We start from the raw sequence: 13,615 nt of genomic DNA on the forward strand, positions 1-13,615 counted from the left end.
GAAATTTCACCGCTGCTGTGTAACACATCTGCTAGACATTGGCTTGAAGATGCACACTCTCATTTTCAAGCTGAGATGTAAAATCATTCAGCCAAAAAAAAAAAAAATTATATATAGAAAACTGCCTCACCCAGCTGTTGTTTTTCTGATTATGATGTTCGTGATATTCTCCTTGAACTGTAACATTTATGGTCACTAAAACCTGTCAGAGGTGGTCATAAAAAATTTTGTAAAACTCAAAAGTTGTATGCAAACAGCTCTTTGTGATTGAAATACTGCACTGACTAACGTTGCAATGAAAAATGTGGCTTGATCCATTAAGGAGATTTTTCTTCAGACAGATTTTTTTTTTTTTAGAGAAAATACTTTTTTTTTTCTCTCTTTTCCAAACCTGAATTCTAAAATTGCATCAAACATATTCCACATTTCTTTTGTCTGTATGTGGTTTACAGTCTCATCACACTATGCTGTGTGGTGCTCTGACAAAAGTCTCTTCAAATTGCACTTAAATCGAATTACTTAGACAAGTACCGATTACCAGCCATCATTTTAACCTAATAACACTTGTAGGACTGACCTTTCAGGCTATTCTTAGGCATTTGGAGACAGTATGTCTTTTTTTATTATTATTATTGGTTGTCTCATCATTAACTATCATAAACACTGAATGTTAATTTTATTTTCCTGACACTCTTCACGGTGGCTCTAAAGGGAAATTAGAACCTGAACCAGATGTAGGAGGAAGTATGCCTGTGGGCGAGAGCCAGTTTGGGAGACCAATCCAAACAAGTATCTTTTACAAAATGATACAAATGATATCAAAGTTAGGTCCACATCAACTCTAAAGTTTTCAAACTATGTCCAAATGAAAATATGTTCTCTGAAACAATCTTTGTCCCTTTTCACAAATTCCTTACAACCAACGCTTCGTTTCTATGGATTTTGCATCTCAAGGGCTTGAATGTGGCACTGTAACTCAGGTATAGAAATACATAAAAAATCAAAAAACAAACAGAGTATCACACATCTGGAGAAGTAATCTCTACTTTGTTTGGGGTTGAATGTTAGATTACGGCTATGGTGAAGTTATGATGGCATTGTTTTCAAGCAGTCAGTGTTGCCAGTACTAGGCCTAGAGTACTAATTTATTAATTAATTAATGTTGCGAAGTTTGTACTAATTTTCTTACTACCCATATGAGAACCAGCTAGACCACCCAAGTTGGTTCTAAACCCACGTTTAGCCCAGGCCATCTCACTACTCATCACCTGACCTGAGCTAAATCCTACGCACATAACGGTTGTCTCACGAGACTTAAAAAAAAAAACTACCACTTACTTTAGGAACATAGAAAATACAGTTTTTCTAAAATATCATTTCATTTAAAAAAAAGAAAGCAATAGAAGTAAATGTGGGTGTGGTTTTAACATGTTGTAGGGTTGAAAAATGTCGTCATGCAAAAATATTTAGCGCCAAGCTACCTATGTGGAGTAAGCCAGGAGTGAACGGGTTAATCAAACTGGAAGTGCGCTGCGGCCGAAAGCCCCCTCCTTCCTGCTTCTAAATGTGCCCGGGCCCATCCTTCTCTGAGGAAAGTTCCTTATTCGTAAACGAAAACGGTCTGTTTACAGTCAAACTCGTTAGAAATTAAACGTGAGCAGCATAGCGACTTATAGCTTTGTGAAAGAAAGAAAGAAAGAACGAAGGAAAGAAAGAAACCGCAAGGAAGACCGGCAAATGATACAGAGGTGAGTGTGTTCACAGTGTACTCATTCGACGAAGCAGCTACCCGCGTATTAGTTTGTATCGCACAAATGAAAATAAAGGCAATGGCTGCATTTGTGATGCATAAAAACCTGCTTAAAGTATAATTACAACCCTATGTTATTGAGGTCGAAACTACTTCCTCGAGTTGTTTAGTGAAGCGGCACTGTTGGTCACCTAGTTTTGGTTTAGTAACGATCAAAGAAACATCTGCTTGACATACTTTTTGGATAATAAAACGGTGTTTACTACGTGTTGGAGACATCAAGCCTTGCTTCTGAATGCAGTTCTCTCAGTTATTTGGCAGTCTTGACACATGATACCAGACATTCCTCTTGTGCTGGAGTGTTTTTCCCCCCCCCCAGGCCGTCAATATCTTACTGTGCTGTAAGAGTGTAAGCTCTGTCCCATAAACGGTCCCATCCTCACACAAATTCCTTTGTACCTCTGGATTGCACAACATGTCTGTGTTGTTATTTTTCCTTGTAAAAAAAAAAAAAAAAGCTGAAAGGTGTATTTGTCCAGCTGATCGTTAGGAGCTTTATCTTGGGTCATGTCTTGCATTCTTTAGGATGGGGATATCCCCTTAATTTAAAGTCGAGTTACACCAACATCCCCCTCGGTTTCAGCAGGCCCAGGCCTGTTTGTAGACAACACTAAATATAAAGTCCAACTTTATTTGTTTATCAAAAGATGGCCCACTGGCAAGAATACATGATAATTCTTAAGATACACGCTGATTAATTTCATACTGTTGCAAATAGAGGTAGGTGTTGTGGCAACATATTAAAAACAAATCTAGGTGGAACCTTTTCATCTTTTTATTATGTTGCTTTTGATTTAATTATGCGACAAACACTATGTAGCTCCTAACGGTGAAGTGGAAAGAAACAAATTACACAGTGTATGTTAACAAATGATTACCAAAACCTGTGGCGACTGACTTGTTAGAGAATATTAACATAAATGGCCTCATGCAGATAAAGTTTAAATTATGGAGAAGAGCAAAGCAAGTTTAGGATCTAAAAGAAAATCTAGTAGTTTGAACACTTCTCAGTTCAGCATCTAAAATGGATGTGGCAGATCTGTAAAAGCTACCAAGACACAGCGAGGAAACATTAATCAGAGAAGCAGCCAGGATACCCACGATAACTCCAGAGGAGATTCAGATGTTTGAATCTATTTATAACACAACGTTAGTCAATTAAAGTTTGCCTCATTCTATGTAGGTCACACAGCAAATATGTGGAAGTTGGTGTTCGTGTCAGATGACGGAGACAGAAATAAAAGTTGGCCCACATACAAAATGTTATTTGCAATGTGATACAGAAAAATCGCCATCAATACAGAGTTCCACAACGTCAAAGCTGATGGCAAGTCGGAAGGAAAAGCATGGGCTAAAAATCAAAGTGTCAACATGTACAAAAAAGTTATAGTGGTTTGAATTAGGGATGTCCTGATTATTTCTCTTTTTTTCTCTCTTTGCCTCCAAGTCCATTGATTTTTGCGCATCAGCCGACACCAAGACCGGATCCGATATGCCATGTGTAACTTCCATAGTTGTTAATGAGTGATCCAGGCAGGAATATCTACACTGGCACAGTCAAAGTGATAAAAAAAAAAAAAAAGCATTTAAAATTACAAATTCATTAAATAATTTAATACATGTAATTTAATAATATAAATACTTTTCCTGAACATACACTAAGTAAATATATATTTTTTATAACATCAAATTTAATGACAAGACACTTAACCAGAGGCACACAGTGGAGAAGATGAATCATTGACTGGGGCCGTGTGAATGAACTGCAGGGATTTATTTTGTTGTGACAGTTTAGGTTTAAAAAAAAAAAACATTAGGCAACATGAAAAACTATACTTGCATAATATTTACTGTAATCCAGATCGGGATCACCAGCAGCTTTGCACATGCGTGAGTCCTTTGCAATGTGGGAATGGAGTGAGTCTCCTCTCTGCTCCACTGCAGGCTGCCGCATGACGAGCCTGCTGTTAGTCAGACTGACCGCCTGCAAGCGGGAGAGACTCACAGCAGCTCTCACTGTAACTGCAGTACGATCGGTGCCTTCCCGTTTTGTCCAATAAACCAAAGAAAGTTGCTATCGAGGTCTGAAAAGTCTTTAAATACATCGACACCACCACTAAATTGGCAACAATGCTTCCATTTCAAGCTGATTACATGTTTTGCTAGCTTTACGGCCGTCACTGAGCTGCAAAGTGTTGCGCATGTGTCGTGCCGAGACATTAAAGTACCATCACATAACTGTGGATACTGTTATCATTCCCATTTGGTTTTAGAATAAATATACATATCTGATCCCTGGTCATGATGTGACACCCGATTCCAGTCGAGTCTTAAACTACCTGGTTGGGCCCGATTTCCAATCATGCTATCAGATCAAGACAGTCTTGGTTTGATACTTTTGTAAGAATCTGTAATTTTTTTTTTTTTTCTTTTTAATAAAATCATATTCAAGACTTGGATAGAGCATTTAATGCAATAAATACTTATCAACAGACATTAGGTTCATATTGCCCGCCCCTTCAATTCCAGGTAAATCACGTCTTCATGTAACGAGGTTATTTTTTTTTTTAAATAGAAATGATTAGCGATGTGATCGTTACCATGTTCATCATATGTTGCCGAGTACACACATCTGACATGCTTACTGCATTTCAGAGAACCATTCTTCTCGGTATGAACGCTAATAAATGCTTCCAGTAATGCAGCCTCATAAATTCACGATATACACTTATCAGCCACTAGTTTTGATTTAGTGGCCGATAAGCACTCAGTAAACCTGTGGAGTACACGACTACGTAATACGTCTTGAGGCGTTAGGTTTACAGCGGCCACCGCCCGTTTTATTAGCGTTGGTAGCTCTAACTGTGACACAGGTGACTTTGAAAGGTGAGGCTGCTGTAAATATTTTACCACGCGGCGCACCTATGACTCAGGGAAAGGCTTGGATGTATTTTACTACAGTGAATTTTATGTTCCTTCAGTTCTCTGAAAAGCTGAACTGTGAAACCTTTTTAAGCAGTAGAGGAGTTTGAGCTGAGACTAGAGAGAGAGCAGTCTAACTTCAGTCGCCACCTGAGAGACACAAGCATTAGTCGTTCTCATCACTGTAAGCCTTTCTGTAATATTAAAGGGGAAAATAAGCATTTTTTTTTTATATGCATTTATATTCCTTTTTCTTTTTTTTTTTTTATTAGACTTCCCAGTTTGTTCTCCTGCTAACATGCCTTTCTCTCCACAGTGTTTGACTTCACTGGACCTGATCTGACTGAAGTATTGACATTCAAACAAAATGCGATCCACTGTGGACGGCCCCCCTGGAGTAGTAGTGACGACCGTCAGCAGCAGCGGCAACAACAACAACAACAACAACAACAACACTAATCAGATGAGCAACAGAGAAAACAATGGAAACTCAGGCTCACAGTACGCTCTGTGTGCTTTGGGAGTCGGCCTCGTCGCCCTGGGAGTAGTGATGATTGTGTGGAGCATGGTGCCCGTGAACACCGGTTTTAATAACAGCAGCAGCAGTTCAGGGGGGGATGATGGAATCGATGGCAAGAGAAATAAAGCGTCCTCTGTGGCCTTTGTGCTGGCTGGCTCCGGGGTGGCTATGCTGCTGCTGTCTCTGTGTCTGGGAATGAGGAACAAGCAGCGGGAGCGGCTGAGACGCCAGGAGGTCCAAAACCAGAGAGAAGCGGCGAGGGAGCAGGAGGAGAGAGAAACGTGAGTTTACTCTGCTCGCGACTTGACCTCATTTTGTTGCTTTTAGGTTGACAAGCACCGGATGTTAGATTTAAGTCTGTTTAGAGAACAGAAAGTCGTCTCATGGGAAAGATTCTCTGAATTTTTTTTTTTTCTCTCTCTCTCTCTCTCCCTCTCTCTCTCTAAGTTTTTACTTAGTAGCTGACTTGTTAAAGCTTATGGAGAGAGGTTGTGGACATCATAAAATGATAAAGAATGAAAATGGTCGAGAAAATGTAGGTTACATGTAACCAGTATCATTTTCACAGTTTTTAGCTGTGGTGTCACAGTTAAATATTTTCTTGATATAGTACAGCCTTAGTGAGACGAATGATTCATGACAGTGAAAACAAACGTCTTGTATGACAATTTGAGAGTTATATTGCTTTATCAAAGATTTTATTTATATTAATTCTGTTCAAAAATAAAACTCATTATGTTGTCATATTCATGACAAACTGAATTTATTCATTTATATGATTATTATGACAGAAATGTGCTTTGGCTTGGGAAAGGCTGCTCACTCCTTACCCAATGAAAAGCGACTGTTTGTCTAGTAGATTGTCACTGACGATCTGCAAGTCAGTGACATATTAACGCTAAAGATGCCAGCTTTTCAGAACTCTGTAAGCAAACATATTAATTAAAAGTTTAAGTGGAAGGAAAAAGGAAAGGGTGGTTGGAAAAAAAGGGATAACCACAGGATTGTGACGCTAAGCCCACTCCTGTACAAGAGACGACATTGGAAGTGTCTTAACCTGAGTTGGTTAAGAAAAGGACTGGTGTGTTTGTTATAAGAAACGTTTGGTTTTAAGACTCCCAGCAAGTCATTGCATGAGTTAAAAATGTTTTGGCAATTTCTGTGTGTTTCTACTCCACTGGGTTTGGTCATGATATTTTTAATCAAGTGTTTTTATCCCATTAAAATTCCATGACAGCCTTCTGTCATTACTTGAAAAGATGCATTTGGAAGTATTTACGTTTCTGATATCAGTGAAGTTTCAGGAAGCTGATGCACAGCTTTAATTTGTGAGTCTGCTGAATCGGATTATGTGACATCATAACAAATTAGAACATGGTGGATTGTGGGAAAGAGGTTTCAACCGGAAACCTGTCATGAACGGCGCCATTTTCCCTCTTTATCATTTTGTAGCTTTTTACGTTTGGTTTAGGTTAGGTTGTACTTTGTCAAAAATACCTGAATTCTACACAAGGAGTAATTTGAGAAAATACTAACTTACAAAAAAAAAAAAAAAAAAATGGGTTACAAAATGGTTTTTAAAAAAATGAGTCCAAAAGTAGTTATTTATACCACTTTTGTCCTCAAAAGTGGTATAAATAACTACTTTTAGTTGCACATTCATAAATTTACGAATGCGCACAGTTAAGCTGGAAATTATTCATACCTTCTGCAAATTTAGATTTGAATAATTTCTTGTTGTCAGAAGAAACATAATAAATCAACCTACACCTGCCAGGGATATGAATAGTTCTTGGTTTAACTGCATTAAAAAAAAAAATTGGGTTGGAAATTTGACAAATAGGCGATTTTTTTTTTCCCCCCCCAGAGCTGTTTGTGGTTCACTTTAATTTATGTATTTTCATCTCTGCAGGGCTGAGGAGCGGGCCCAGCGCTACGCAGTACCAAGCTACGAGGAGGCGGTCAGCAGCGGGCAGTACCCTGTCCGTCAGAGCAACCTTCGTCCAAGCGTCTCCCAGCTGCCGTCCTACGACGACCTCGTCCAGGTCGACGGCATCCAGTATGAAAACGAGGTCGCCGACGTCAACTCCACCATTCCACAACCTGCCCCGGCTTGTAGCTCTCCCAGCGCTACTATTTCTACATCAACCCATAGACCGGGGAAAAGCAGCCGGCATTTCCTCCCCATCAAAATCCGAAGGATTAAGTCGGAAAAGCTTCCCATGAAAAACACGGGGAGCTCTCAGCCGGCAGCTGGAATCAGTATTGAACCGCTCACCCCTCCGCCACAATATGAAGATAAGGTTCCTCCACTTTAAGGTCAAGCTGCTGTTTAAAGCTATTGACTGAAGTTCCTAGAATCTTCCATGGCCAACCTTTGTGGATATGGATGTGCTTTGTTCAGCCAAGAACTGAAGGAGGCTTCTTGCTTTCAGCTGAAGAATGTTATATTTTCACATTTGTCGTCGTGGCTCCTGACTGTAAAGTGCTTTTTTTTTTTTTTTTTTTTACGGACCTAACTTTATCACTCTGTTAAGTGACAAAGTTTTGTCAAACTGTGGCATATCAGATTTCAGCTTCAGAAACCACCTTGACTTTGTACTGATTTTGCAGGTGAATCGGTAGTGGAGCTCATGAGATGTTAGAGAGAGGCTGCTTTTAGGATTTTTCTATAAAAAATGGATCCATGCACTCATTTTGTGAGCTCTTTTATGCCACTTTTAAAGACCCATTTATTGCTGTCAGTACTAAACCAAACATGGACCTTAACGTTGCTAAAGCTGTGCTATCATGTTACCTGGAAGCCTTTGAAGATGTCAACAAAAGTAGTAAGTCACACCATTAAAGTTTTCTCTATAAGGGGGGGAGACACATTTTGATGACCACAAGCATTTGATTCTTAATAAGAGTCCAGATTTGACATTCTCTGAAACTCTGGCTGAGATCGTACCAGCTTATAACTTAGTTTTTCTCTTGATGGAAATTAATTTGCTCGCTTTGGAACTACCACTCTTTAAATAGTCCTTACAGAATCTTAGCACCTTGGTTAAAGATGTGTAAAAAGCTATAAATTATTATTATTTTTTTTTTTTACTGTGGTAATATAATCTCACAATAAATTCAAATCACTCTGGTTCTCTAACGGTGATCCTTAGGAATTTCTTTTAACTTTATTACCATTCCCTTCACTTTGCTTGGTGGCAAGACAAACTTGGGTTTATGACAAGACCAACAGTTCCAATTATGTACACCGTTTTTATAACTGCTTGGACTGCAATCATGAGCAAGTTTAGGGGAGGTAGCAGTTTCTTAGTTTATGCAGGTCAACGTACATCTGTTGTACTTGAAAGGCGAGTTTTTTGGTCTTCCCTACGTCAAAGAATGGATCAGAAAACTGGACCTTGGTGTCAAACATTACCGATTGATCAATCTTAGACAATGAACAAAGTTAATGTTGGGTATTAAAAGTGCTTCAGCTACATTTATTTGATAGAAATTTTTTTAGGGATTTCAAAACAATAATTTCCAGATTGAATCAGTATAGTGAAAATAATGACTGGATTTTTGTTTTTTTTGACTCCGATAAAACAATCGTGATCAAAGCAGGGCTTTATATACATCTCTATATATGCCAGACTCTCTGGACTCGTATGTTTACATGTGTATTAAATAGATAAGGCAGAAGAAAGTAGATGTTGGATACTTTGGTGCAATCCAAGTTTCATTCACTAGTAAAGTGAGTCTTTTATAAAAGCAGAAGTTGCGAGGCAGCATTGATGTCTGAAACCTATTTGTACTCCCAGCTTGTGCAGTAACTTTGGTCTCGGTGGTAAAGTCGTATTTGGTAACCAGTTAACAGACGTCACTTTAAAGGGGGAAATGAGTTCTCCGGGAAACTTCTTTTTTTTTTTTACAAATATGTTAAGATCTGACTTTGAACGCATCAATGAATACCATCCAGCTGTACGCACCGAAAGCATCTTTACTCCAAGAATTGACTTTCAAGGCTTTTTATTAAGACACTGCGTGACTCCGTTGTTGTTTCAGAACAGTGCTGCTTCTGCTCTTGCACACAGCGTGATACTGAGAGATGTGATGTTTGCAGGAATTTGGTGAATAGTTGAAAGCCTGCGCTCAGTAGCCATGGCGAGATGTGAAAGCATGCAGTATAGACTCTCCTTCTCAGGGCTTGTTTTTTTTTTTTTTGTTCAACTTACAAACAGAAAGACTCTTTGACTGTGCAGCTGCAACGCAATAACAGCAGCTGCTCACTGGCTTGCTGATCATCATTCCTTCAACCACAACTTGACCTGCAGGACTGTTTTCATTCTGAAAGTATGCAGGGAAAGAGATGAAAATAAAAATAGGTGGCTCTAGGCTCTCTCTCTATTTCAGGGATATAACTTGTGTTACAGCAGTATGCCGACCTGTCACTATGCCTTCCTTTCTTTTCTTTTTTTTTTTTTTAATGTTAGAAATAAGCAGCGGATGCCAAAGTGACTCCTGAGTTATTCAAGTCAATGTTACTAATTTTGTGAAATTGCACACTTTAGCTTTTTCTCTTTTTGTTTTGCAGAAGAAAGAGCCCTTTACACTCGTGTTTCACAGTTGTTGCTTTGAAGGCTGAAACTGTTCTCATTAACTGGACCTCAGCAATGTACTTTTTTTTTTTTTTTTTTTTAGCAAAAAATATCAGTTTAGCAAAAAGATTAATTTTATACACAAGTTGTCAAATTGTTTTACATTAATTGTAAGTATTTGGCTGTAGGAGTCTCTGTTTTTGTACAATAATGTGTTGTCATTGTCATTTAATGTTGTCTCTTTATGACTACAGTTTATATATTTTATATGTGCAGTGGAAAAAAAAAACAAATCTTGTTTGTGTTTATACAAATGTATTTTTCCCCAGAAGTTTGAAAAGTCATTTATCTCATGAATATTTATAATAAATAAAGAGGAAGCATTTGTTTAATATCTGGGACTCGCCCGGTGTATTTTATTGATGTTTTTTCACCAAATTATGCAATAATCTCCTTTTATAAACTGTGGAGAAGTCAAATATAGCCACAAATGTGACCTGGTTTGGTGGTCATTTCTTGTACATTTAGAACATTACTATTTTTAATATTAAATTTTAATGTCCTTACATTTCACTAGGTGCATCTTTTACATTTGCTAGCTGTTCTTATCAGCGGCATCTTTAGTTGGTGTCCATTACCTGCAGAGGAAATAAAAGAGAACACAAAAAAATTCCCAGATTTTTAATAAATGTTTTTTTTTTGTTTGTTTGTTTTGTTTTTATCAAAAGGTAATTGCAGAAATAAACAGCTACTCACTTGTTTAATCCACCAAACATACGAGCTGACTTGCGTAAAGACCGTGGGCTTCTGCAGAACATTGCAACCCTCACCAGAACCAAAGCTCACGACGCCGTGGACGTCCCAGGAGCCGTCTGGGTTCGGACAATTCAGAGGGCCACCAGAGTCTCCCTGCAGGTTAGCTAGTTGTTAGCTGGCAGTTAAAAAAAAGAGGCTAAATGTTACGCTTTTCCCCTTATTTTGAGTGAAAATAGGAAGAAAAAAACAAATTCTTAAAATTTGTGTTTTTTTTTGTTTTTTTTTAGGAATACACGGATTGTTAAAGTCTAGTGCAATCTCACGTTACAGCCTGCGGCGATGCCATCTCCTCCAGCGCAGACCATTTTCTCAGTTGCCAGGACATTCCACCAGTCGGGCTGCGAGCAGACATCATGGCCGACGACAGGCAGGAGAGCCTGCTGAAGGATGTCAGCTGCAGGACCGTTGGCTGTCTCAGGTGAAAAAAAAAAAAAAAAAAAAAAAAAAGTGCAAATTTTGACTTTGAATAAACAGCGTTAGGATTAAAGGATTTTTGTCTACGGTTAAAATAAATTTGAGCTGGTTAAAATGATCATTATACATGTAATATTAAAGCAGTTTTTCCTTACAATCTTTTCCAGTGAGAAATTGGTATATGTCAGTATGCATGAAATGCTTCCGTAATCACATTGTATTCAGAGCCTTGCAGAAATATTAATATGGTTTAAAATTTTTACATTTAAAAATGTTAAATTTTTCTTCTTTTTTTTTTGAGTGCGTTTGGAATGGTTGTTCTTTCAGCTTAGATGTATGAAAGTCCCCCCAAGTTAAAATGCTCGGTATTGACTGCTTTTCTGATTAATGCTGTCCTTTTCCTGCCTTTGAGTGGATCTCCATTGTTTCTGGTGTTTCCAGATTATGGACATGTTTGGGGACAATATTTTCACCTTAACCTTCTCCTTACCAACTGGGTGACTTCTGAAAGCAGCAGATTTTATTCAGAGGGAAGTGAATAAAGATGGGTGAAAGAAAAGAAAAACAACTGCATAACAAGCTTTTTAATTTTCCGTTTGTGAAGAAATTCCGCCACACTGTTAAGTGCGACTTTTGTGGGTCTCTCCCATAAAGGTTTGTTGTTGTACTATGTGGCAAATGTGCAAGCTCAGCTAATGTAGGCAATGTACATCACCACTAGCTGACTGTTCGTAGTACTCATGCATAATTCAGGATAAACAGTCACCCAACCTTTCGTCCAACCTTTGGTTTAGCTAATAGTTAAGCTTTGTCTTATTTCTCTTTGAATCGCTCACTTGACAGACGCCCCCAGCCAGTGACAAAACAAGGGGTCCCATGTGGCAGGACGACGTCCCGCTCTGGAAGGCACGCAGGTGTGATTGTATCAGACAAAGCAACAGGGGAAGACAGCTTAATCAGAGCAATGTCATTCCTGCAAAAAGAAAAAAAAAAAAAGCAAATCACTACCTTTATGTACAAGAGGTGAAAAGAAACTAGCCTCATCAGTTTTTACAGTTTGGATCACCTATGAAATAGCATTCACTGTTAAGCGATACCTCACACTCTTCTACACAAAGAGAAGTGGTTTTAGAAAGCGCTGCCTTTACCGGCTGAGCAGGACGTTGTAGCCTTCATGAGTAATGATCTTGGTTGCACTGCGAGCGACGGAGCCTTCCTCAGTGGCCTTCAGACTGTGCTTCCCCAGCTCCACTCTGTAGTCGTCGACTTCACTGTAAGAACGGCAACCAGCGAGGCTCAGGGATTCGGAAAGCGAAACAGATTGATTTGTGTGTGTAAATATGTGCTAAAAGGATGTTGGGTAGTATTAGGTGCTTCTATAATCTAATACTTTAACCTGTATTTATAATTGCTTTTAAGCTTTTATTTGAATTCTCCAAAAAAAAAAAAAAAAAAAAAGTTCAAACTTCTTTTGTTTTTTTTTCTTATCTTTTGGTTTATTATTATGACAAAATTCAGGCATCTTCAAGTTATTTACCTTTACAGGCTTCTGAGCTTCTCAGACACAAACAAAAAAGGTGTTGTTTTTTTATGTTGGAACAAGATCAAATCTTTATCTAGAGCCATATTCAACAAAATATAATATGAATTTCAATGATATGGGTTTGTCCAATTAAAAGTACCTTTTGAGAAATAACTTTAAAGCAGGTTTTAACGATGCTTTTCATTAAGCCGTGTTTCTTAAAATGTTTTTCTAATTGGTCTGACATAATATTCTAGTCGTAAATGTGTTTTCATGAGCTGCAGGTTGGAAACCATCATCAGAAATAAAGGTTTGAAAACGCTCTGTCCGTAGCATACTGTGCTCCACATAGTGAATTAAATTACTGAAATCAATGTTCAATAAGCTAACCTATCAAAAATGACTTGACATCTAGTCATTGTTTTTAGCGTTGAACATCCAGACAAAAGGCTTGTGTTTTTCTGCTGTTATTTACAAGATTTCACGATTAGATCTATAACAAATGTAACGAATGTCATCTTGGATCAGTGTTCAAGGTTATCTCAGAATACAAAATTACAATATGTAACCGAGAAGGAATTTGTGCAAAAACCCAAAACATAACAGAAAGCAGAAAGGCAAAAAAAAAAAAATATCATGTACTCAATTAAACTATGGTAGACACATTAAAAAGCATCACAAATAAATGAATAAAAAAAAAAAATCCGGTGATGCTTCTGGTTTTCAGGCTTCAGGCTGCAAATGATAAACTTTTGGTCTATGTGTTTGGTGCACAGTGGGAATAAAGAAATAGACACTGACGTGTCATAAAGCTTCCTCTCTCTACATTACATCACATTACATTACATTGGTCCTGACCGGAACTTACTTGATGCAGTGTGCAGCGGTCAGGACCCATTCTTGGGAGATGAGGGTGCCTCCACAGACGTGACTCCAGCGCCCTCTGCTGTTCGACTGGAGCGATACCTCAGAAATACCGGGAATAATATGAACAGATGCATTAAATCACATTAAAAAAAAAAAAAAAAAAA

At 38.2% G+C, this 13,615-nt stretch overlaps 2 protein-coding genes across 2 annotated transcripts in view; one reads left to right on the top strand and one right to left on the bottom strand.

The window, feature by feature from the left end:
- Positions 1–1,470: 1,470 nt before the first annotated feature.
- Positions 1,471–9,837, top strand: LOC106958777 (transmembrane protein 51-like). Its single transcript, XM_015050862.1, has 3 exons — positions 1,471–1,748; positions 5,049–5,533; positions 7,165–9,837. The coding sequence occupies exons 2-3, from the start codon at positions 5,100–5,102 to the stop codon at positions 7,568–7,570; spliced, it is 840 nt and encodes a 279-aa protein (XP_014906348.1). The 5' UTR covers positions 1,471–1,748; positions 5,049–5,099; the 3' UTR covers positions 7,571–9,837.
- A 387-nt stretch (positions 9,838–10,224) lies between these two features.
- Positions 10,225–13,615, bottom strand: part of LOC106958773 (chymotrypsin-C-like) — a 12,312-nt gene continuing 8,921 nt past the window's right edge. Inside the window, exons 2-7 of the mRNA XM_015050857.1 lie at positions 13,453–13,550; positions 12,211–12,333; positions 11,899–12,035; positions 10,912–11,057; positions 10,589–10,741; positions 10,225–10,470 (exon numbers count right to left, since the gene is read on the bottom strand). Coding sequence (XP_014906343.1) covers positions 10,453–10,470; positions 10,589–10,741; positions 10,912–11,057; positions 11,899–12,035; positions 12,211–12,333; positions 13,453–13,550 — 675 coding nt within the window. The 3' untranslated portion in view covers positions 10,225–10,452. The remainder of the gene's footprint in view (positions 10,471–10,588; positions 10,742–10,911; positions 11,058–11,898; positions 12,036–12,210; positions 12,334–13,452; positions 13,551–13,615) is intronic.

The sequence above is a fragment of the Poecilia latipinna genome, unplaced genomic scaffold (genome assembly GCF_001443285.1).
Source record: "Poecilia latipinna isolate Pla-1442-1.1 unplaced genomic scaffold, P_latipinna-1.0 Scaffold1015, whole genome shotgun sequence".
Taxonomy (NCBI): domain Eukaryota; kingdom Metazoa; phylum Chordata; class Actinopteri; order Cyprinodontiformes; family Poeciliidae; genus Poecilia; species Poecilia latipinna.

What these genes read in the sequence shown, in the direction of transcription:
- LOC106958777 (XM_015050862.1), top strand. Translation starts at nt 5,100, where the DNA reads ATGCGATCCACTGTGGACGGCCCCCCTGGAGTAGTAGTGACGACCGTC. An exon ending in GAGCAGGAGGAGAGAGAAAC is followed by an intron (nt 5,534 to 7,164) that starts GTGAGTTTACTC and finishes TCATCTCTGCAG; the next exon opens with GGCTGAGGAGCGGGCCCAGC.